This window comes from Molothrus ater, chromosome Z (assembly GCF_012460135.2).
Source record: "Molothrus ater isolate BHLD 08-10-18 breed brown headed cowbird chromosome Z, BPBGC_Mater_1.1, whole genome shotgun sequence".
Taxonomy (NCBI): domain Eukaryota; kingdom Metazoa; phylum Chordata; class Aves; order Passeriformes; family Icteridae; genus Molothrus; species Molothrus ater.
This window is the reverse complement of record NC_050511.2, coordinates 1,360,631-1,387,005: the sequence shown is the minus strand read 5'-3', so window position 1 is coordinate 1,387,005 and position 26,375 is coordinate 1,360,631. Positions and strand designations below refer to the sequence as shown.

General features: G+C 42.3%; 1 protein-coding gene across 4 annotated transcripts in view; it reads right to left on the bottom strand.

Annotated features, from left to right (window-relative positions):
* The window catches only part of DYM (dymeclin), a 209,141-nt gene that overhangs the window by 76,501 nt on the left and 106,265 nt on the right, over window positions 1-26,375 (bottom strand). For 2 of the 4 annotated variants that reach the window (XM_036403343.1, XM_036403344.1), the window contains exon 14: window positions 17,353-17,517. The exons of the other annotated variants lie outside the window; for them this stretch is intronic. In XM_036403343.1, coding sequence (XP_036259236.1) covers window positions 17,353-17,517 — 165 coding nt within the window. The remainder of the gene's footprint in view (window positions 1-17,352; window positions 17,518-26,375) is intronic. 4 annotated transcript variants of the gene reach the window in all.

Sequence of the window (26,375 nt, the reverse complement as noted above, 5' to 3'; positions counted from 1 at the left end):
AAACAAGTCCCTAGGAGGACCCATCATATGCTGCAGACAGAGAATCCTATTTTTGTCTTATGCCTTTGTCTCCTTCCTCCCTCATTTCTCTGGGTCCCTGTCCTAAAGGTCTCTTTGACCTTTTTGCTCCACAGGAAGGAGTTTATTGCTTTCCTCATGGACTGACCTTGTCTTTGGCCAGGTGTCCTTCCTGATCACTTCTTTCTCCCTCCACAGTGATTCTGCTAGTGGGCATGGAAAGCCTCTAGCTGTCCCTCCCTCATCACTTCAGTCTGTTTGGTTATACTACTGACATGAAACCTCTACAATTTTAACATACTGGAAACTTTTTTTTTTTAAGAAATAAAGAAATCAGTTGGACCAATCAACTTCACAATAAAGTCATTGTTAAGGACACTACAAAAATGACCAAAAATTCAAACCTGACATAGGTGTCACAGCTAAGATGTTTTCCCAAACACAATTTTGGATGCAAGAACTCCCTTTTGCATAACAATAAGGCCATTTGTAAACTTTCAGTGCCCCATAAAGGAAAAAATGCAAGACAATACATTTATATCTGTGGATAACTTCCATAACTGTTTATAGTGGGTAGCAATCTTTTTTTTCCAAAATCCGTATTTATAAATAATTTCTATTTTCACTTGTGAACCACTGAGAACTTTTATGAGTATCACGGGCTGTAAAAAGAACAGTTATTAAGGAAATGAGCATTTTCTGTCTTCTGGATAAAGTTAGATGGCATGTGTTCAGTGTGCCTGAGGCCACACAAAGAATAAAGACAATGTAAAAAACCCCAAACCAGTGAATAACTCTACATTCAAAACAAAGCACAATGAACAATCACTTAATTAAAGATTGTGTTTCACTTTTGAAACCAAGATGGTGAATTAAACTTTTCATAAAACCTTTATCTATTCTTTCCCGAACTTTGAGTTAAATTCCAATATTGATGAAGTAAATTTTTATTGTAAAATATGCAGAAAGCATAATATATTTCGTGTATCACCACCTCCTTCAATGGAATACCTCCATCCATATCATGTTAGTGATTTTGGCTCAAATATCTCATTTTACTGAATTTCCAGACATAAAAAATTTACATAGTTTGAGCTGGACTACTATAAAGCTGAAGTTGGAGCTGAATCTTAATCATTCTCCCTACACCTTCACCAGGAATTTCACACAGGATGTTCAATCTTGGAACACAAACTGCAATTTCCAAGACATGTGTATTCAAACCAGTACATACAGAATTTCAATTTTCAAATTTTGCTCATGCATTCCTTCCTGAATAAATCATGCCAGGCATGAAATACCTTTGAAGGAATAAAGAAGAGGATTTTAGGTATGGTAGTTGATCATGAATTCAAAATTGACACTACAATATCTGGTATCACATTATCCAGACAGGCTCGAGCAGCGCCCCATGGAAACATCTGAGGTTTAACAAGGCCAAGTGCTGGAGCTGCACCTGGTTCAGGACAACTCCAGGATCAACCCAGGCTGGGGCTGAGCAGAGAGAGCAGCCCTGGGAGAAGGAGCTGGGGGTGCTGTGGGTGAGAGCTGGACCTGCCCCAGCCTGAACCCCCCTGCCCCGGGCTGAGCCCCAGCGTGGGCAGCAGGGCAGGGGGGATCCTGCCCCTGTGCCCCGGGGCTCAGGTGAGAGCCCACCTGCAGAGCTGCCCCAGCCCTGGCTCCAGCAGCACAAGGAGCTGGAGCTGCTGCAGCCAGTGCAGAGGAGGCCACGGAGCTGCTGCCAGGGCTGGAGCCCCTCTGCTCTGGAGCCAGCCTGGCACAGCTGGGGCTGTTGAGCTGCACAAGAGAAGCTCCAGGGACACCTCAGAGCCCCTGCCAGGGCCTCCAGGGGCTCCAGCAGAGCTGCCCAGGGACTGGGGACAAGGCCTGCAGGGACAGCACCCAGGCAATGGCTCCCACTGCCAGAGGGCAGGCACAGATTTTGGGCTCTTGGCAATTAGGAATTGCTGGCTGGGAGGGTGGGCAGGCCCTGGCCCAGGGTGCCCAGAGCAGCTGTGGCTGCCCCTGGATCCCTGGCAGTGTCCCAGGGCCAGGCTGGATGGGGCTTGGAGTAGCCTGGGATAGTGGAAGGTGTCCCTGCCCATGGCAGGGGATGAGATGAGATGAGCTTTAAAGTCCCTTCCAACCCAAACCACTCTGGGATCCTCTGACCTAGTGTATGCACCTACATAAAACACCCACACCTTCCTCCCATGGTATTTGTTGGAAATACTTCTCTCTGCAAACAGCACTGATGTGCAGATCAATATACTTTCCAAGAGATGAAATGCTTAAACATTTTCAGAAGTACATGAAGGCATACTAATATTTGAAAAAAGGAAAAATGCAATAAAAACACAGGATAATGACAAATAATGTAACATCAAATAATGTTACATTATATGTCAAGTGTTTTTCAATACAAGACCAAGATTAAGTTTATTATCTGTTCCTAAACACACGCTGTAACAACACAGTACTTGAAAAATATGTATCTCAAATAAAAATGTTTACATCCTTCACTCTAATGTCAACATCATCCCCTTTGAAGCATTTCTGTGAATTTCTGTTCTTAGAAACAAACATGCAAAAGGTAGCCTGTCATAAATAAACCACTTTTCAAAGGAGAATTGAGGTTAAAATAGATAGGAAATTAAAGATAGGTATTTTCATCCTGAAAAATACTGCATCACTGAAAGAAAACATTTATCAAGAATATTAAATTTTTTGTAAGGGATGTTAATATCCAGTCAGAACCCAACTGCAGTGAATGCTGAACAAAACAAGAGATAATGAAGCATTTCATAAGAGTGCAATTCACTATGGAAAAAGCTACAGTTAATGACCTACACGGAGGTTAACTTGGCTTTAGGAAGTCCCAGCCTGCCCTTGCCCAGTTCAGTGTAAATGCTGTGCCAACATCCTGGGAAATCAGCCCACAACATTTTTTTAACTCCTGTTATTTAACATTTCTCTATATTTTCTTTATTTCTCTCTTCTTGGTAGCTCCAGCCTCTCAACAACACCCATGTCCTTTCCTATGTATATCTGAGAGATAATGCCAGGGCCTTTAACTTGCTCCCTTTTCCATGTATCTTTATTATGAACAGTAAAGTTGACCTCCCTAACATCACATCCCAAATTCACAGTGTTTAGTGATTTTCTCTCCCTTGTTCTATAGCTCATAAGGAAAAAATATAAAAATAAACAGAACAAAAACCAACCAAACAAAACCCAAACAAACAAACAAACAAAAAAGGTGGGGGAAAACAACCTGTGAAACATCACTGGAGGGATTTAAAAGCTTTGTGAATGTGAAAACTTTGGTGACCTTGGCAGTGTTGGGGGAATGGGTGGACTTGATGCTTTTAGAGGGATTTTTCAGCCTAAATGATTCCATTAAATGTAGAGCAAGGACCTAGAAAGGTTAAAACACATCTCCAGAGAAAAGTATATAGGTATCAAGAATATACCATGGTCTCCAGCATGTACAGAAGCATTTAGAAATACACTACAGCTTGAAATGCTCTGAACTACTCATCATTGCAGGAAGATGACAATCTTGGAACGGATAATCTGGAAGCCTTTAAGGAAGGAAAAATGTTTGGAGTACTGCATTCTCCCAGCTTTTGTCTCCATCACCACCACTGTTCTCCCAAACAAACATGTGTGATCAAAATCACCGCAGCTCACAGCAGGAAAAGGTTTGTCAGCATCCTGAAGGATCCCCAGCTTGGACCATCTCCTCATCTTTTATTAAAATATTTTCCATATCTAGCAAAAGTCACATCTTACCCAAGTTTCACAATCAAACCTTGACAGAGCTGAAATGCAATCCTGTTTCTCCACTCTAGTCTGCCTGTCAATGTTTTCAATTTTATTCTTCAGTGAAAAAGGTGTTACAGACAATACCAATGAGATCTAGAAATGTCACATGGGCATGAATAGCCCCTATTAAGAAAAAGCAGATTTTATTTAGATAAAGCTTTAAAGCTATTGTTCATTACTTCTCAGTAGGAAATATGTCGTTATTTCCCACATACACTGTCATCTGAAATTACCTTACCCACTGCCGAACCTGTCATTTTGCAGAGAGATTATTTTATTGCCTTCAGACATTCTCAAGTCTCAGGATTGGTGGGACAACTAACACAGATTTGATTTAATTATTTATTTCAGCACTCTTGCAGTTGTGCAATATTTTTCCATCTTAAAAACTAACATGATAGCTTTTAAGTCCCAGTCCTTTGAGCTGCACAGTAATTAAATTTACATTGTCTTCAATTTATTTGGAAATTAACCTCCTTCCCACAGAGAAAGAGGTTGAGCTTTACCTCCCACTCAGTTGTATAAATCTTATTCTGCTGTGTAATTCTTCCTGCCTCTATCAATCTAAAAATCCTCCTAAATTCCAAAACATTGCCCTCCCCAAAACACACTTTTTCAAAAGGCACATTTCTGTGATGTTCCAGGTCATTCTCTGTTTTTCCCAAAGTTAAGACAACATTTCCAGGAACTGACTTCATCATGATAAAGCAAACACTAACAAATTTCATCTTCTATACTGTACAAAAACCAAGCACAACTACCATGGGTTGGGATGCTAATTCCACTCCTGCTTGGGAAACAAATGCTAGGCCATACGATCAAACATAAACTGCATCTCAATAGGATATTCAGAAGAGACACAGTAAGAGTCCTTCTAGGCATGTACAAACCTTGTTCTGAATTTCAATTTATCCAGGTGACAGAACCACAGAATCATTTAGGTTGGAAAAAACTTCAGAGATCACAGAGTCCAAGCTGTGCCCAACCTTGTCACCTAGCCCAGAGCATTGAGTGCCATGTCCAGGCCTTCCTTGGACACCTCCAGGAATGGGGACTACATGGGCAGCCCCTTCTAATCCCTGACCTCCTTTTCCATGGGGAAATTCCTGCTGGTGTCCAACCTGAGCCTGCCCTGGCCCAGCCTGAGGCCGCTCCCTCTGCTCCTGTCCCTGTTCCCTGGAGCACAGCCCGGCCCCCCCGGCTGTCCCCTCCTGTCAGGAGCTGTGCAGAGCCACAAGGGCCCCCTGAGCCTCCTTTGCTCCAGGCTCAGCCCCTGCCCAGCTCCCTCAGCCTCTCCTGGGGCTCCAGCCCCTTCCCAGCTCCGTTCCCTGCCTGGACACGCTCCAGCCCCTCAGGGTCTCTCTTGTCCTGAGGGCCCAGAGCTGTCCCCAGCATTTGAGGTGCCTCAGTAGTGCTGGCATAGATCACAGATGAGTTTTCCCAACCCTGGTGGTGTAATCTGAAATCTTAATTCAATGCCAAAACTATCCCGGATACTGAAGCAATTTGTAAATGTGAACAACTGCACAGACAGTATAAAGACTTTCAAAGATAAAATCAAGATAATCATGGTATTTTACAATTAAGCCAAGTTGTAACAGAGTGATGAAGTAGAGACTAGATAAATGGGCAGGGAGGTGGACAGAAACCTGGCTAAACTAAAAGGGTCAGAGAGATACAGTCAGCAGCACAAAGTCCAGCTGGAGCCTAGCCAGAAGTGGTGCACTCCATGTGGTGATTCCGGAGGAGGCCACGGAGCTGCTGCCAGGGCTGGAGCCCCTCTGCTCTGGAGCCAGCCTGGCACAGCTGGGGCTGTTGAGCTGCACAAGAGAAGCTCCAGGGACACCTCAGAGCCCCTGCCAGGGCCTCCAGGGGCTCCAGCAGAGCTGCCCAGGGACTGGGGACAAGGCCTGCAGGGACAGCACCCAGGCAATGGCTCCCACTGCCAGAGGGCAGGCACAGATTTTGGGCTCTTGGCAATTAGGAATTGCTGGCTGGGAGGGTGGGCAGGCCCTGGCCCAGGGTGCCCAGAGCAGCTGTGGCTGCCCCTGGATCGCTGGCAGTGTCCCAGGCCAGGCTGGATGGGGCTTGGAGCAGCCTGGGACAGTGGAAAATGTCCCTGCCCGTGGCAGGGGGTGGAACAAGATGGCCTTTAAAGATCACTTCCAACCACTCTGGGATTCTGAGACCAGTGTTTCCCGACATCTCCACTGATGCCCCAGCTGGTGGGGCAGGCTGCAGCCTTGGCAAGTTTGCAGGTGATACAGAACTGTGAGGAGAAGCTGAAGCACATGATGGTTGGGTTGCTAGGACAGGCTGGATAAACACTCCAAGAGAAATCTTGTGAAGCTATGATGGGATGTACCAGATCCTGGGTGTTGAGGGTCAACCACGTACAAAGCAGCTTTGCAGCAAAGGCCCCCATGTTCCTGGGGAACACAGAATTGAAGGTACACCTGCAACTGACCCTCATAGCAAAGAAAGCCCGGGGCACCTTGGGCTGGTGAGGCACAGCACCACCAGCCCAAAGAAGAGGTGATCCCCCCTCTCTGCTCAGCACTGAGAAGCCTCACCTGGAGCACTGGGCTCCCAAGCAGCAGGGACATGCACACACCTCAGCAAGTCCAGCAAAGCACCACAAAGATGATGAGGGGACTGGAGTATATCACATGCAAAGAGAAGCTGAGAAGCCTCTGATTAGCCTGGGAAGAAAAGGCTCACAGGGGTCTCAGAACATACAAATATCTGATAGGTGACAAGGTGGTGTTAGATCATAGGTAGGACTTGATGACCTAGAGGTCTTTTCCAATCTAGATGATTCTGTGATTCTGTGATTCTGATGGGAAAATCTAGAGATGATTAAGCCAGACACAATGATGCCCAGAGAAAGGACAAAAGGAAATGGGCCCAAATTGCAATACAGGAAATTGCATTTAACTGTAAGAGAAAAACCACAAGTTACACAGAGAGCTTGTGGAGTCACCATCTTTGAAGATATTAAACATCAACTGGATGTAGCCTTGGGCATACAGCTCTTGGTGACCCTGCCCTTGGACATGAAAATCTCCAAAGATGCTTCCTAACCAGGCACTTTAATGATTCCCTGAAATCACAGAGCACAAACATTGAGCACAACTCAATAAACAACAAAATGCAAGGAAAACTGTCTGCTGGGAATGAATACCAAGTCAATGTAGAAACCTGTAAAGCCACAACTGTACTACAAAGCACTCGGGGAAATACAGAAAACATACTTCAGGGTAAAATCCTGCAGTAGCAAGAGGATGGCTTGTTGGTTAATTACAAGAATGCAGTATTGGAAAGATCGGATTTTATTTATTAGGTTGGAAGCTTTTTATAAACACCAATTTTAATTTTTTGCCGAGTGAATGTCACGCTAAAAGCAAGGACTTGCATTTTTTTTCACTCTGGTGAAAAGGAAAATACCCATGTTGAATTCCCTTTAAAAGTCTTCTGCAAAACTGAGAAGCAATCACTGAACTTTGACCAACTGGAAGTCAAAAACTCTACCTCACTACTGCTAACAGGTCTGTTAGAGGCACCTTACCATATCTTATCTATAAAACTATATTTTCCTCATTTATAAAATATTCTGGTAACTACAGAATACAGGCAAAATGTAAAACTGCACATCATGCACCTAGAAGTATTTCAAGTAACCAAGTGCACAAGGCAGGAACATTAAATGGGAACTTTAAAATCTTTCATTAGTTATATGTATTGAACCAGTTTTCAGCTAGGCTGACGCCCCAGAAAACTTTTCCAGCAGAAGAAAAGCCAAACGCTAATCACTGTCCTGGAGGTTACACTGGGCCTGGAGGATTAGTCATCTTTGGAAACCAGTTGTGGTTGTTCTTATTTTCCTCTCCCACTGCTTTTTCTGATCTGTGGCTGCTGCAGTGGGAGCATTCTCATCAATGTTTTCTCATAAATTCAGCTTACAAACACGAAAGAACAAAACCACTTAAGAATAGCTCACAGCTCTCACCCCCTACATCCTGTTGCAGAGTGAGGATCCAAAAACTCCTTACACAACTTAAATCAATCCTTTGGAGGATTGGAATAAAGAGCTGACTAAATCTTCCCCCCAAGCCTCTCTCTGCATTTCTTGGTCAAATAGGCTGTGGTGAGGAAGGGAGATACCAAAATTTTAGAAGACATAACAGTTGTTGTTTTCAGATGTTCTCAACAGAAGCCAGAAATTAAAATAAGGAGTTGCTCTTACAGTGTTATTAATTCTGCAGATCTGGAATGGTTTGGGTCACTGAGGTCAGCATGAATGGATCTGGATGCCCGTTTCCAATTTTTCAGGTGTTACACCTTCAATAAGCAGGTCAGCAGTGTTCCCTACTCCTTTCCTCCCCATCCTGTTCCAGCCACTTGGGGACCCAGGCCAGGTCTGCAGGACCCAGCAGCCCAGGGGCTCTGCCTCTGTTGTAATGTGCTTATGACCCCTCACTGGTGGCACCTGCCCCTTTGATGGAGAATCACTGATTTAGATTCAACAGCTGGGCAGCTGGGAGACTACCCAAAACTACTTCAGAAGGAGAACCATGAGGATGATGCCTCTAATCACTTATACTGTTAATCAAATATTTTTAAAAAAAATTTTTTAATCAAAATAAGCCAAGCTTCCAAACTCATGCTATCTACAGCTGCAGTTAATTATACGAATATAAACTCTCAGGTATTTTCACTAAGCAGGTCTCCCCTATGGCTCCTGTGCAGAACATCTCTGCAGCACATATCACAACATCTGGTTTGGGACAATTTGGGCTTACTGGAAAACATCCTGGGTTTCACTATATAAGGGTTATCTCCTGGACTCATCACTTTTAAAATAACGTACCAGCCCCACATCAGCAGACCACTCAGATATCCTTCTTATGCACAACATCCCACTAACCAAATTACATTTCAAGTGAAATCCTCCTATGAAGCTACGAGTATGTTGTGAGGTTCTCTCATTTTTAACTGCACTGCTGATTGTTGGGGTTATTGACTAAAAATAACTGCTGAACTAGAATTTTATATATTTTATGAAGTGGGACACTTTGCATCCAACCTTAAAAGCATAAAACTTTAAACCTCTTGTCCTCTACATTAACAAGATTAATTTCTTGCTGCTTCTGCTCTTCAGAGTCCTTGATCAAAATTTAAAATTTCACTCATCACCACTATTCATATGCACAATTTGAATCCCTTAAGCTCATCCATCTCTGTCTCCAGGAGATACCTGCAAAGATGTTTGCTGCACCGTTCTTCTTGTGAATCATTTGTTGCTCAAAGCTTTGCAAAGTTCTTTGCATATTTTAGTACTGAGGGTACTGCCCAGCTCTGGGTAGACACCCAGATCTCTCTCAGGAAACCCACGAATGTGGTTTAAACATTTAGTTCTCAACTGATATCAAGATGTAGATACTCCTACTTAAAAGGGGGAAAAATATATACATTCTGATGCTTCAGGCATTCTGACTGGAACATCTTAATCAAAATTATCAATTGTGACAACTCTAGCTGCTGTCAATACTTTCTTTAATTTGAGAAATTGGAAGACGTTTTGAATCAGTAACATGTGTTTGTCATTTTCTAACTGAATAATTTTCTATATTTAGGCATTAATTAAATATTTTACTAAGCTGCTTTCACTAGTCAAAGTTCATGCAATGCTGTTTGGGACATCAAAACAGACATGAGTGCATCACCTAGAAGCAGAAAGCGAAGAATACCTGCAGGGCACTCCCTGCTGCCAGTGGCACTGACTTCGGGAAGCTGCTGGAGAGGTGCATCCAGGGAGGTTAGCAAAGACAGAGGGGCTGGATCTCAGCAAGGTTTTTTAGTCTAAGGATAAAACTGGCTGAGATGAGCATAAATTCTTTCTCCTTTCACCTATAAGCTGTTTCAGTACATTCAGACTGACACGCATTTTGTTAGCATTCTCCTGAACTCTTTGGACAAACTATGGCATTTTTCTCCTTTTACTCCCAAAACAATAGCTTATTTACATACTTACCAAAGAATAAGACACCCTCCCAATGCTGATTAAATGCCAGACGTTACGTAGGAACGCAAAACCCCCGGACTCTGAACATACTGCTACAATGGAAATGTGTGAAAGTAATTTTGTTCCAGTTTCATCTCATGGGAATGTGGGCTCATAAGCATCCAATTAAAAATAATTCTGACTGATCGAAATGTGTTTTAGCTTCACACGAGAATGCATCTAGAAAATGCCTGTGATAGATTTTTTACCAGGGTGGGAGGAATAAAGATTATTATAGAGAAAGAACCTCACTCTTGTAATTTTTCCCCATTCAATTTCATTCTTTGTACATGAGAATGTAGAGTTTTGGCAACCTGCTCTGTTTTGTACTATTTGGGTCAAATCACCTGGGGAACCTGAGAAGACATAATTTTTAGTGGGAAGATTCCAAATCAAAATGCATCCTTTTAAAGCAATCTATAAGGCAAACAAATGAACAAAACCCTGCATGGCAATCTGCCTATAACTTCCATTTTTTTTGCCAAAAGAAGCCACTTTGATCCACTCATCTGCACAAGCCATAGGAATTCCCTCAGTTACTTCCTCCTTCAAGCCCAATAGCTTTGGCTGGACTTGGACATATCTTTTAGGAGAGCATCCAATCTCATTTAAAAATTCCAATCCAGGGAAATCCAGAGCCCTTGTTATTCCAGTGACTCACATACCACGTAAAAAAAGATAGACCAGTCTCAGCTGGGTTTGCTTTCCAGCTACTGGAGTGCATTGTACTTTTGCACAGGATCATGGAATATCCTGAGCTGGAAGGGTCCCCCCAGGATCACCCAGCCCAGCTCCTGCCCTGCACAGACCCCCAGCAATCCCACCCTGAGCATCCCTGGCAGTGCTGCCCAAAGGCTCCTGGAGCTCTGGCAGCCTCGGGGCTGTGCCCATTCCCTGGGGAGCCTGGGCAGTGCCAGCACCCTCTGGGGAAGAGCCTTTCCCTGATATCCAACCTAAACCTCCCCTGACAAATCTTATTAAAGAGCTCTCTTATTGAAGGATTTATTCACCCTTGATCTTCCAAATAATTTAAGAAGCAAACTCATAAAAATGCCATAGAGTACTTCTGATTTCTTTCAAAGTCAACCGGTTCCTTTTATCTTGCAGCATGATCTATGTGCGTGGAATTCCACCAGCTTCATGAAAATACACCTTGCTTTCATCAAGCTTAGACAGTTACATTTTCATATCAGCAATCTCTCCCCTTCACTGATTGCTCCTTCCCTAAAAACTATTTTTGGTACTTAATTTTAAATAGGCCAGGACTTAACAAATCAATGCAGAGGGTTTCCACTAGACATGCACTCACTTGATAAACATCCAGTTAAACTGTATTTGAGTCCTGCAAGCCAGGCAGTTCTTCACCCAATGAATATCCATACCGTTGATTTTATATCTCACTGGCTTCTTGATCACTATGCTATGCAGTACAAAGATAAATAATCTGTAATAGAATTATTTATAAACAATTCTGCTCTGCCAAGTCACTCGATGTTGAGTGTAAAGTGATCCTTCCATAATAAACAACTCCAAGCCTCCAACAAAATTATGAGCAGCTGACTAAAAATCACAAAGCAATAAAATATTAAATTATATTCATTCAACAGACCTCTGACCTTTATTTTTTTTTTAATTTTATTTTTTCCCCCAAAGAAAAATTATCAAATGAGCTGGATTTTGGGGAAATGATCCACACCAACACAGCAGCAAAAAAAAAAAGCCTCATCTACTGAGCTGTGCCCCCCAGCTCAGAAACTGAGCCCCACAAACCATCTTGCATGGAAGATCAGAGAACAGAGTTTCCATAGAAATTTACAGGCCACTCTAGAGAAATATCAGCATATGGGTATTAACAAACCAGCCTGAATCCTTGAAGAAATATTAGTGCAGTGCGATTGTCTTTTTTTCTTTTGTCTTTTTTTCACTTGTTCTTGCTTCTATTTACTTCTTAAGTGACTTAATTAAATTCTGTTCAGCTGTTCCATGGTCTGCCTAAGACTGAAGTTTAAAATACACCATAACTACTGAACTCAATGACTATTGGTTGACAATTACAGTAACTCACAGCATTGGGCAGGCATTGAAAATAAAAAGTAAAACTGTGCATATTAAGCCCAGTAGAAAAAAGACCACCTTTGAGAGTTCAGGTTTAACACTGGTAATGGAAGCAGTTAGAATTTATCAGTGGCACAGCATTAAGACAAAAAAAATTGTTCATTGTCACAAAAATGTACCATTTCCAACTCTGACTCCAAAAACTGGAGATACTATGCCATGTTTCAATAACAAGGAAAATTTCCCAGCCCACCCATAATGATACTTTCTGATAATGTAATGACACTGCAGTCCCTGAATGGCACTGATCCAGTCCCCATAGCCTCTCAGCTCGGCAGGATGCTGAGCAGAGACCACTGAATGGTGTTTGGGGGAACAGAAAGGAAAAAGAAAAGGGAAAAGATCATTGGTAAAATGCCAACTTTGGAAGCAAAGTGCAGAATCTTATTTAAAAATCCTGCAGAAAAATAATGTTTTTATTCAGTATTGTAAAAAAAACCAAAACCCACAAGCTGGTTATTTCTGAAGAGTGCTTAAATCTAACAACTTTTTACATGTATTAGATAAATAAATTTTTCTTTAGGGAAAAATATTTTGAACTATGCTATCTAACATTCTAAAAATAGCCTGCTTTAGTGATAAATGAAGTGAAGCTGTTCTTGCCTGTGACAGATCCAGATTCTGCCATCTTCATTACTCTACTTTTAATTCTATGACAAATGTGGAGCCATTTATGAAAGCTCTGACAGGTTAAGCTCACAGTGAAGTAAGGATCAATGTTTGTCCTATCCCTGGAAGTGTTCCAGACCAGGCTGGACAGGGCTTGGAGCAACCTGGGATAGTGGGTGGTGTCCCTGGAAGAGGGTAGAATGGGATGAACTTTAGGGTCCCTACCAACCCAAAGCATTTAATGACTCTAAACAAGGCTGATGCATTGACTATTTTACTCGCACTAACTTAGGGTGTTTTTCACACTAACTGCCTAAAAACTCAATGGCAACAAATGCTCACGATTATTGGAGAAAAAGAATTCACATCTGCCAAGCCTCATTTGAAAGAATATGAATTGTTGCACATCTCCACAGAATAAATCCTATTAATCCAAGCAAAAGCCATTTAAGGTTCAATAATACACGTTTGACTTATGTTTTTCCCCACCTTCTTTTCACAGACTAAAGTCAAAGAAAATATGTCAGATTTGCAAATGCTTAAGTTGTTTTTGAGGATGATACCTAGACACCTTTCCTGCATTGTCAGGGTAGTAATCCATACCAGGACACAGGACTGGGATCCAGGCTCTGTGCCCCAGCACAGCTCGCACTCCAAGGAAAAAGGAACTGGAAACTGGATAAAAAAATTCAAGTTGGCTTTAAGCAGCACTTGAGCATCAGGTTGCAGCAACAGAACCATTTCTAGTAAATTAGCAGCATTTCTCAAAGCTAAGCTCCAAGGCCGCGATCCCAATAAGGCAGCACATTCTTAAATGAATGTAATTGCATAATTCCATTGACTCTGATGGCATGGGAGAAGGATGGCTGCAAAGCTCATTCTCCATATGCTTCAGACAATGCCAAAACGCTTCTGAAAGGCAGCATTATAATCTTATGAGATACATTTTGCTGTTTAAACAAACCTAGCATTAAGTAATAAAAGATAATCAAAATGGGTAAACTTAATGTCAATTTGATATCATATTTCTTGGTCTTTTTTACTTAGGAAAAAAACCCTTAATTAAAATTAATCCATAATAAATTTTATCTCTGCAACTTTAAGACATATTTACCCAATTTACAAAGTTCAGCAAAACTGTATTTCCTGCTTTCACACACAGTATCAAGCTTGCTATGAAACTAAAACTGTCCATAATTTGTTCAGCATCCCAGAACTAATCATTGCTTGTTAGCTGCCTCTTTGCCAGTACATGCACTAAGCCAGTCTGCCTTCAAAAGCAATTTTCCTGAGCTTGACTGCAACCCAGAGAGGTTTAAAAGAAAACAGGAACACACACGAGCATTAAAATATCACATGATGAATATGAAATGCAAAAGAAAACAGTAATAGTGGCAAACATATCTCACATCACAAAGCACAGTTGCTGCAATAAAAAATACATAGCACAGTCACAACAGAATTATTAGATATTAGGAATTTTGCATTACAAACCCAGGCTCAATATTTATGCTATGCTAATGCTGTGCATAATAAAATGGGTATTGTACCCACTATGTTTCTAGAATTTGCAATAGACCCAAAGCAACACAAGCACTAAATACCAATGAAAGCTGCCTGGAAATCTGGTGCTATGGGCTTGCTCCCTGTGGGACAGCAAAATATGTGCTATTTTGCATTCCCTCTTCCCTGCTTTAACCAATGTTGGCTGTCCAGTAAGTGTGGGGTGTGGTGTGCCTGTGCCACATCACCACCAGGTTCTCACACACATCTACAGAACACTGAAAACCTGACAAACACAGAATGGTTTGGGTTGGAAAAGACCTGAAGGACCATCTGTTACCAAACCCCTGCCATGGGCAGGGACCCCTTCCACTGTCCCAGGCTGCTCCAAGCCCCATCCAGCCTGGCCTGGGACACTGCCAGGGATCCAGGGGCAGCCACAGCTGCTCTGGGCACCCTGGGCCAGGGCCTGCCCACCCTCCCAGCCAGCAATTCCTAATTGCCAAGAGCCCAAAATCTGTGCCTGCCCTCTGGCAGTGGGAGCCATTGCCTGGGTGCTGTCCCTGCAGGCCTTGTCCCCAGTCCCTGGGCAGCTCTGCTGGAGCCCCTGGAGGCCCTGGCAGGGGCTCTGAGGTGTCCCTGGAGCTTCTCTTGTGCAGCTCAACAGCCCCAGCTGTGCCAGGCTGGCTCCAGAGCAGAGGGGCTCCAGCCCTGGCAGCAGCTCCGTGGCCTCCTCTGCACTGGCTGCAGCAGCTCCAGCTCCTTGTGCTGCTGGAGCCAGGGCTGGGGCAGCTCTGCAGGTGGGCTCTCACCTGAGCCCAGGGGCACAGGGGCAGGATCCCCCCTGCCCTGCTGCCCATGCTGCTTTTGAACATATTTAATGCAAACATTAATATATTTGCACATAAAATCTACCAAAATAGTAATGAAAACTGTAATTTTTTGATAAGTACAAAGACAGGCAACACCATCTGTGGGTATCAGAGCATCGTTGGAGACCTTCTGCTCTGGACTAAAATTTATATTTTTTGCCAGGAATACTGGATGGTGGGATGGTGATTTATGAATCACCATAATTAATTATCCTTTGCCTTCAGTAATTTGTAAATTCCACCTCTTCTCTAAATGGGCTGATCACACAATAAAACACTGTAGTACTTTAATAGAGGATGGATGCATGGATTCAAACAAAAAGCTTTTGACACCTCACTTATTTTGTTGTATTCCATGCTACTTACAGACTTAGACAGGCAAATTTCCTGACTGTACTTCTGTAATCATCCAATATCAAAACAACAATAGAGAATTAGCCATAAAAAACAGCTACGTCTATATTTTTCCAGCAGCAATTTCTATTTTAAATCCTCTGTTCTCCTCCTATCTCAGAAAAAGATAACCTGCAATGAAAATCTGAGATTTTACAATCTCCCAGATTGATGTACTCTAATATACCTCAACTGATGCATAAGCCCTATTTCAGAAAGTGATATCAGTAAAAAATATCTCCATCACTTGTGGTAAGTGGGGAGTAACTAGATGAATGTTTTTGCTCTAAAAACTTCACAGGCTTCTTACATGAAAACACATACAGTGTTATCAGTGCTTATTTTCATCCACAGAACACCTGAAAGATGCAATATCCATGGAGAAGAACTCAGTCTCCCAAGGGTGATTTTTTCAGCTCAATGTGTAGTGCTGTTGCTGTACAGAATTACAAAAATTTCATGGAAACAAGCTGGAAGAATTACACTACTTATTTTACATTTTCAGGATATCATTTCTACATGTCAAACATTACATCTGAAAGAAGATTGTAGTGTAGACTGCACTTATTATTAGTATTCATTTTTAAATAAGCCTTTGAAATCTCAGGCCTTTGACTACTTTAATACCATGTCCCTGTTCCAAATTAATCTGGAGAATGCCCCTGGGACAGCTAGATTTTCATGTCCTGTTGAGATCTTCAGAGTAATTCTCCATCATTATGTACTACTATAATTTTTTTCTTTTGTACAAAAAGAGCTATTTCAGCTTGCATGCCGTATTTTCTTCCCTTGACAATCAAGCTGGTTTTACTTATGTTTACTGTGTGGTCCCTTGCTATTGTATGCTGGCTTTGCTGGGAAGCTGCATTTCCACCCTGGATGCCTTCCATGTTCTGATCAATTTTGTCACGCAATTTTCCCCTTGTTTTCCCAAAGCTTCTAGGGACTAGGTTAATATATTTAATTATCCACAGCATCAACAATGTAATAGTAAAACTTTAAATTTTACTTGGAGTAAACAGCTAAGAGAAATCCTTTGGGTATGGCAAGTAGGACTTACTTTTATATTCACCCTTTTTACAGTTTCTGTAGAACATCTATAATTCCCTATCACAAAGAAGGATTTGGGGCTGGTGGATTCTCATAATTCTTATTCTGTATAATCAAAAGGAATCAGACATACAAAAAAAGGAGAGATCTTTAATTGTCCCAAGTAACAATCAACAGAAGAGGAAATGGACTCAATTTGTGTCAGGGGAGGTTTAGGTTGGATATTGGGAAGAATTTCTTAACCCCAAGGGTTGCCAGGTACTGGCACAGCTGCCCAGGGCAGAGGTGGATTCCCCATCTCTGGAGGGGCTTAGAAGCTGTGTGGATGTGGCACTTGGGGACATGGGTAAGTGGTGGCCTTGGCAGTGCTGGCTAGTGTTTGGACTCGATCTTAGAGGGCTTTTCCAGCACAAACAATCGTGTGATTAACTTCCACAAAAACTTCCTGAACTTGAGGCAAAAGCTCTATCATTTCTACTCTTGAAAAGCAAATTATATGGACAACGTTACAAAAAAAAAAATGGGTGTCAAGAAGTATTAGACACTTGCATGTAACCTCTGCACCAACTCCAAACAAACTCTGCAACTGCAATGGAAGTTTTGTGAATCACAGCTCAAGTTCTTATGTCAAGGCTTTGGAAATGGATTAAAATACTTTAACATAAAAAGCATTTAAAGCTTCCAAAGGCTGAAGAATTTGCATTCTAAACTTAGAAAGACAAACCAAACCATTAGTAGACTCCCATTTCTAACACACTTTTTAGAATATACATCAAGGATGTCATAAAGACACAAACTACCCCCTTAGAAATTAAAATTATTCATCAGTTAACTGAAAACATGCACAGATCAGTCACAGGGCATGCAGCATGCAGTAAATGGAGAGGAGAGGTTAATAACCTGGAAGCATAGGATCTGAGAATGTGAGAACAAGTTAAAGACAAGAGTTCCTCTCCATTGTCACTGAGGGTCGAGAAGCAATGCTGCAGCGTAGAGCAGTGGGAGTGGGGGAAATACAGTTTGTCCAAGACATACACATATCTCCGCAAGTGGCGGCAGGTATAACTGAAAGACAAGGGTAGAGGGAGACAAAACAGAAAAAAGAGGTGTTTTCCTTTAAGAAAGCTAAGTCATGGTTTAACATCCCTGGCTTTTGTGCCAAGAGTCAATGGAAGATGCCAAGAAAGCAATGGAGCGGTTTGACATAAAACAAACAGTTTCAAGAAACAGAGGGATCTGTTTGCCCCTGTGCCCACATGCTGGTTCTGTCACTGCTGCACGGGGAATTTGCCAAGTCTCACACATTAGACACAAGAATTTGGGCTTCTTTTGGGTGTGTGTGTCATTTCTCTCCCTCCTCCCCCCTGTTTTTTGCTCCCAGTATCATCTTAAGAGAAGTTTTATCTCTCTCAATAAATGCAGGAGACTGGTCCCTGATTTACAAAGGTTACCTTTAAAAAAGACCTAAGAATGTTCACAAAATTTAACTGCCTTCCATGAAAACTGACAGTTGACTTAAAGGGGAAAAAACCATCCTGAGTTATTGCTCTTGTAGTCTGGGATTTCAGTGGTAGAGCATTCCTGTATTTAATTCTAGTTGCTCAAATGCGATGCTTAATCATAACAGAGTTACTCAATTAAGACCTGGCCAGCTTTTCCATGAAGGGCTAGAGTCACTTCTGTGAAGTAACTACAGAGCAAGCAATAAAACATTTAAAATTGATATTAAGCAACAATGAATGCACCTGTGTAAGAGATATATTCCCTATGCCTATGCACAGGATATCCTCCCACTCATAATGGAAAGGAAAATAAATTCATTAGCGCCATTCACCTGCAACAAACTGCATCACTGGAAAGCTCTGAGGCACATAGAAAACATAACCTCAACTACCTTTTATTATAGGGTTTGTATAGAAAGTACTTCACTGCATAATAGTGCACAGCCCAGGGTGTGCCAAGTATGATGATGTGATGTGACGATGTGTCTCAGTGATCTTACAGCTGGACTTGGTAATCCCAGCGATCTTTTCCAACCTTAATGATTCTGTGATTCTAAGTTGTCCAGAAAGTGTTTTAACTGGCCCTAAATACTGAGAGACAAAAAGGTCAGCTCATGATGGTCCTACCAGGCTCTGCTGACCTCATCTGCAGCCAGGGGACACAGCCCTCTCCAGGACAAACATATCCATGGAGTGCTAAAATGGGAAAGTTTCCCATGGAGATTTATGAAACCAAGTCTCTTCTGCTAACTTTGGCAAGAACCAACAACACCTGAACTCTAGGCTCCATCCAAATCAAAAAAACCCATTGTTTCATGGCATCCTAGCTGGAAAATTGGCCCAGGGGTTATACATAACCCAACTACCTGCATTTCACAGGCTACCGTCTCTCTAAATCCCTATGTGACATAGTCACTCACATGCGCCTGAAACACTTTCCTGAGACATTTGTGTACCTTGGGGAAAAAACAGGACAAAAAAGAGTGCCACCAACAGCTAATCAGTGCAATCAGTGGGACTCTCAGACCAAGACTGCACCAAAACCAACCTCCCTCTGCTTTGCTTTAAACAACACTCACTACTGGATTACATCAGTCCTATGTTTGCTCAGGAAGTTTAAGAACACAAGATCCCTTTTGGCACTTCATTTGCAGACATGATAATTGTCAGGAGATGGAGAAGCTCAAGGATGCCATTTCCTAAGCTTTCCTGCCTTTTCTGCTTTCCTGACCACAGCACACTGTGAGCAAGGCAGGCTATTCTATTCACTCCACAGGCCAGGGATGGACAAGATAAAGGATTTACAGGGTCCCATACTAAAGAAAACCCTCAACCCACAAGCCTGCTCTTCCAGCTACCTGGAGAGGCAACATGCTTTTTTCCAAAACCAAAATAGAGAGCATAATTTAGAATGATGATGCTTTGAACATTTAAATGGTTCTAAGCCCACTGTTACCATTTACCATATTTAACCAGGCCTCTTACTAGAAAACTCCTTCCAGCTATTCAGTCTTGTTAGATTTATCAAGAAATTGAACGGGTCTTCCATTGTAGAATCCCAGAGTGGTTTGGGTTGGAAGGGACCTTAAAGCTCATCCAGCCCCACCCCTGCCGTGGGCAGGGACCCCTTCCACTGTCCCAGGAGGCACCAAAGCCCTGTGCAGCCTGGCCTGGGACACTGCCAGGGATCCAGGGGCAGGCACAGCTGCTCTGGGCACCCTGGGCCAGGGCCTGCCCACCCTCCCAGCCAGCAATTCCTAATTGCCAAGAGCCCAAAATCTGTGCCTGCCCTCTGGCAGTGGGAGCCATTGCCTGGGTGCTGTCCCTGCAGGCCTTGTCCCCAGTCCCTGGGCAGCTCTCCCGGAGCCCCTGGAGGCCCTGGCAGGGGCTCTGAGGTGTCCCTGGAGCTTCTCTTGTGCAGCTCAACAGCCCCAGCTGTGCCAGGCTGGCTCCACAGAGAAAGTGATAGCAACTATCTTTGACCCCTGCCAACATTGTCCATAAATGGGAAGAACAGGACTTGATCCCATAATCACCATCACCGTATTCAGGCTTAACTGACCAACAGGGTGAGGTGACAGCATGTGGTGGAGGAGGAGAAGTTTTCCCAAAACATCACCCAGAGGTTCTGGAGACACACCCAGTTTCAGCAGCACTGCCCTCCATAGGCATTCCTATTTTCAAAGCTGGACTTGAGCAGTTTGACATTAAACTCACATCAAGAGCAGTGCAATCTCATAACTCTGTGACTTTCATAGCCACTTTGACCAGCAGAACTTACATCAAATTGAAGACTAAGCATTTTTGTTATTAAACCCTCTGAAGTAAATCAGAATAAAATCAAGGCTTAAGAGCAGAGTTCCTTTAAGACCATGTACATTAAGAGACATTGACATCAATTTTCACTGACTGCTTGTGAGTTTGAAATAAGCTTACTTGATCCACCAGAAATGAGGTTTCCAGTTACATCTACTTTTACTGAAATTTTTGTTTTCTGCATGTTTTATGGGGAACATTTCTTTTACTTTATAGCAAATGGTGATCAATCTTCAACTACAATACAGTACTGAAATATTTGAAAAACACTACTGCAAAAAATAAAGACAATCATACTTGATTTCAGGTGTGTGTGTGTGCATGTGTGCTATTCAGGTATCCTGTTTACCTGGAAAACAAAACTGTAGCTCACACTGAACTAAAATCCCACTTCAAAAGACTGTAATCTCCTCATATAGAAATCCATCTGATCAACATTTTGAATTCTGATACAACAACATGACACTTCCATTTCTCAAAGCTTAAAGGCAGAGTGCCTTGTTATAAAACTCTGTCAGGTAATCTGGGGGGACTTGAGTTATCCCAATCAAAAAAAGGTAACTATTCATACATAACAATAAACTATTACTCTATTTATGGTAATGAAAATAATAAAACTCTTCTCTTGCCTTCTCACTACACAAAATACACAGTGACATTCAACAGAAGTTTAAATTATGAACAAAATTCCATATGCTCATCAAAACTTCAAGTTATTGAAGTTCTTTGTCTTTAACAGCCATGAAAGCCACAAAACCCAAAACTTTCATATCCAAAGCAACAGAGGTCAGCATCAGTATTTTGGAGACTAAAGTGCCAGGATCCTTTCTGTCTGGTAGTTCCCCATCTCTCATATTGGATCAGTTGGGACCCTCTGTGATTACAGAATATCATCTGGATGGAAACATAAACATGAAAACCCAACAATATCTTTAAGATAACAGAAGTTCAAAACTCACAGGCATCATGGCAAAGCACCAAATTCAGTCTTTATAAAGTCAGAAAGCAGCATTTAGAACGCTCCAAGGATTTAATCTCATAGGTATTTTTATAGGTTTCTTGTTTGTTTTTCATTTTCTCTACTACATATTGAGGATGCAGAATTAAAAGAGACAAAAATTGAAAAAACCACCAAAACCACCATAAAAATGCTCACTTGCTAACCATCAATAATGTGAATTTTGGAATAAAAACATACCTAAAGTAACTTGGTACTGTAAGAGACAGCACAGAGAACCTGACATCTGTGATGAAGCCTGTAAGCTACCTGAGAATTTTTTCCTCTCATGTTTCTGGCATCCCTCAGTGATTCCTTCTCTGATCATGGCACTGTCTAATCTTGCCCAGCAGCTGGTATAGAGAGGGCAGGGAGGAAGCTGCAGTATTGGCTGACAAAAGAAAAAAAGAGAAGAGAAAAGAAAAAAAAAAAGGAAAAAAACCCCTCAAATAAACCACATTAGTCAGCCATATCAACTTCCTAGAAAAAGAAAAAAAAAAAGTTAATTTGCCTCAAAGGGGTAATTGATCCTGCTTTTAAGTCTCCCCAACTTCTGAGCTGTCCTTTCCTCTGCCACCCTGCAAGGGCAGCCTGTTCTCATCAAGAGATGAATGCCTTCATCTGACTGCTGTGAGAATACTCTCACCCACTTACCCCAATCTTCTGTAATCCTGGAGCTCTGGTCCTCTGCCTGAGAGCTTTTTAAATTTGTCTGAACCAGAAGTAGTTAAAATGAACACTGAGACCCTCTACTGTACTCACTGCTCACTGCCTGAAACCCAGGCAAATGTAGGGGAAACATGCAATTTCTACACACATACAAAAATTAACCCAGCATATCTGCATTTATTTGCAATTAAGTGCAGATTTGATGAACGTAAAGAGAAGTTTTTTCTCTTTTTTCTTACCCCAGTCAGTAAAGGTATTCTGATGACAGGAGTCAAGCAAGAGCATCAAAGACACACTTTAAAACATATGGGAGTTTGATGTGGAGAGCCAGAGGGAAGGTGGAGGTTGCCACGTGAATAGAAGAGAATATTTTCAGTAGGAAGGGACCTACAACTTTCTGGTCAAACTGCCTGACCAGCTCAGGGATGACCAAGTTAAACCATGCTACAGCATAAGCACAGGGTGCCCAGAGCAGCTGTGGCTGCCCCTGTATCCCTGGCAGTGCCCAAGCCAGGCTGGAGAGGGCTTGGAGTACCCTGGGACAGTGGAAGGTGTCCTTGCCCACGGCAGGTGGTTGGAATGATACAAGACTAAAGGTCCATTCCAACCCAAACGATTTTGGGATTCCATGATGGACCATCTCTCTAAGAAGGCTGTTCCAGGGTTTGACCAACCTCTCCGTAAAAAAATGCTTCCTAATGTCCAGTCTGAACCTCCCCTGGGCAGTCTTGAACCATTCCCACCCTTCCTATCACTAGATCCCAGGGAGAAAAGGTGACTCCCTTCCTCAGGAAGCTGCTGCAGGGAGCAATGAGGTTGTGCCTCAGCCTCCTTCCCTCCAAAGGAGGCCAGCCCAGACTCTTCAGCTGCTCCTCACAGGACATTCCTTCCAGCCCTTTTGCCAGCTTTGTTGCCCTTCTCTGGAAGCATCCAAGGACCTTCACATCTTTCTCAGATGGTGTGTCCAGAACTGCATGCAGTGCCCAAAATGACACTGCAACAACACTGAGCAAAGTGGGACAATCCCCTCCCCTGACCAACTGTTTTTGCTGTGTGTGATGCACACCAGGATGCGGTTTTCCCTCTGGGAATGCCATGGCACAAAGGATGTCACAGCTTCCTGCAGCCTTAGTTATCCCCCTGATATATGGAAGCCCTCCAAGCAACTTGTGTGAAACCATCAGATAGTCAAAACCAACAAATAAGCAAGACTTTGCTGAAGATTCTTCCAAAGGTACTCTGAAAATTTAAACATCCTAATTGGCCACTGAAATTATTTTGGCTTAGGTGATCATATCACTTCCAATATTTAACTCAAACTCCACATTAACTCAAGAAGTGAACATAAGGCTACAGCCACAGACTAAATGCCTAGCAAAAATAAGAGTTTGAAAAAAAGAACTGTGGAAATTCATTATACATTTACATTCATTTTTTCATCCAAAATTTAAGATTTGAACAAGACAGCAGCACTAAGCAAAACACGCAAAGCCACTTATTTGTTTAAGCTAGAAAGATGATATTTTCTCTAGTGAAAACAACTGTTATTTTAAAACGGGCAAAGGCAAAAATGTAAACAGCACCAGGCCAACATCTTAATGACACAGAAAGGAAGCAAGCTGGACAGGGTATAGAAAAGTGGTATAAAACCAGTGTTCACTAACCCCTCTACACATACAACCTAGGCTGAAACAGCATATACAGGATTCAAAAGAAAAATTCCCAGTTTAAGTAATCGTAATTCATAATCTTCTTCTTGGCACATGCCAGATTTTATGAGAGCTATAAATCTTTAACGTTATTGAGAAAAAGAAAGGTCTTGAAGATATACATGCCATGTGTATTAGCTCAGAGAAACTAGATTAATCTGCAGCAATAAAAAAAGCCAATTCTACTAAGCCTGATTAAATATTTAGGTCATATTGTTTCTGCGGCAGAATTTAAAAAATGCACAGCAAATAACATCTTTCCCTAAGCTTGAAGACTTAATCACTGTATTTTCAAAAGGCAGTTATGTTACAACACGACTCTACAGGAAAGCCAATATGAAAGTCTTTAAAAGAAAAATAAATGAAAGTATAAGCTAATTAAACTAGCACATGTTAATCAACACACTGAACTACCTGGGTACACGTGGGCAGAACGTCACGACATACATTACTGCTCATGTTTGATAATTTGAGTTCTAGGAAGTCCTATTAGTCACTACTCCTCTGTTCCCAAAGACAAACCCAAGCAAAATACATTCTGTACTCAAACATCAAATATATGGTAACAACAACTTATTAGATCATCCACTCCATGAGAATTGATTTCTATTCTGCCTGATATGTCACAAATTAATGTTATTTCATAAGGCACAAAGAGCTGAAAGGCAAATAATCTCTCTGCCTATATAAAGGCCAGGCTGGACAGGGCTTGGAGCAATGAGGTCTAGTGGAAGGTGCCTCTGCCCATGGCAGGAGGGTTGGAATGAGATGATTTTTACAATCCCTTCCTACCATGGGCCAGTCTAGGATTCTGTGATTCTTGCAACAGCAAAATACATCATATAAATAATGCAAAAATAGAATTTTGGATTGAACTTTTCATTTGTGTTTAGTATACTGCCACTGATGACGTGATGAACTATGGTACTGATGAACCACAGCAGAAATCTAATTATCTGTTTGTATTTCAGTACCAAGAACATTTTGAAAGACCAACATGCCCAGGTTCACGGGAAGATGTTCTGGGCTTCTTTGGGGTGAGTTTCTGCCACTGTGGTGTTAGCACAGTTAAACTGCCTAAGAAATTCCTCATTTTTCATACAGTTTAAGTATTTTTTTGAATTAATATTCTTACATTAGAGTCACAATTAAAATGAAAAAGACCTTAGGGGATCTCTAGCCCAACCTTCTGCTCAGAGCAGGGTTAAAACTGTATCCACACCTGAACAGAGGTTTATTTGATTGTCTCAGATGCCTCTGGGGGAGAGACTCTACAACATCCCTGTGCTGCTGTGCCAATTCTGCCATGACCATGAAAAATTGCATTTTTCCCTCAGCCTGAAACCTCCTGACCATTCTCTCTCATCTTCCTGCCACACCCTTCTGTATAAAAAGCCTGGCTCCATCTTCTCAGTAGCCTTCTCCTACACATGGGAATGCTGCTCACCCTTTCTGTGAACCCCCTACTGTAGCCTTGCCGCAAAGCCTTCTCTCCTCCAGGCTAAACAGGCCCAGTGCCCTCAGCCCACCTTCCCACACCAGCTCCCAGCCATCATGCAGCCCTCCACAGGACTCCCTCCAGTCTGGCAGCCCCTCTGCTATGTCTAGGGGCCCAAAACCTGGATGCAGTTTTCCAGATGTGATCCCACACATCTTGTATGGGCACAAGTCAACACACATGGCACACTTGGATGTGTTTTACCAGGTCCTGTGGACATGGAAATGTCAGTTCTCAAGTAAGCCTGACTTGATCCTTTTCCACTGTTGACACTTCCCTTCTTCCCTGATCCCTAACTAATGTCCTCTGCTAAGTAACATTCTCATAGATTTTGAAAAATACTTCATTCCTGCAGGCCTTCTTTTAAGATGCAAGTATCCCTAAATTTATATCTTACATTATAAAGTGATGACAGGATTTTAAATTACATTACTGCAAAACAGCAGTTTGGCGACGAGGGGTCACCATGGGGTTAAAGGTGCCATAACAACATAGAAAAGGATGAAAATTATTTAAATGCTTAAGAAGTGATTATTTGTGATAATGTGTCACAGATGTAAGTTCCCATGCCCAGAAGCAGCACTCTGTCACAGTACTGGCCCAATGTACACGACAGGCTTACGAGAGGAGTATTTATGCATGAACGTATTTATAGTGAAGAGGGGCAAGGAAATGAAAGCCAAACAAGTTCTGGAGATGTCTGATAGACTGAAAACAAAATGAGAAATATATGAGATTCTTCTACAGAAAAGGCCAAATTACTTCTGTACAGATGAAGTTCTACCAGAAAGAACAAAAGGATTTATATATTAAAAGCAGACAGAAATAACTGATAACCCATGAGCAAAAAAGATCTAAAAGAGCTCAGAGGAAGTGTCTATTCAGTTCTGATGTTTCAGACGAAGGCGAAGGCTTTAATCACCCAGATGCACTGGTTGTTGCAAGGCACATATCGCCGGCAGCTTAAGAGATGCTACTATGGGAATGTTGTTTTGGAAACCTCCTGTCCTTTTATCCCTTGGCTAGACACTTGTGATAATTCACAGGCTCTGCATGGGATTACAGGGATGCTACAACACCCTCATTAACACAGGCATTTGCATCTCTGTCTGCCTGAACCTGGAAAATCCTGCATCGGGAGAAGCGGCAACAGAGGGCACAGCACACGAGGGCAGCGGTGTCTGAGCCCCTCTGCCCCACCCACCCTCCCACCCAACATCCATCCATCCCTC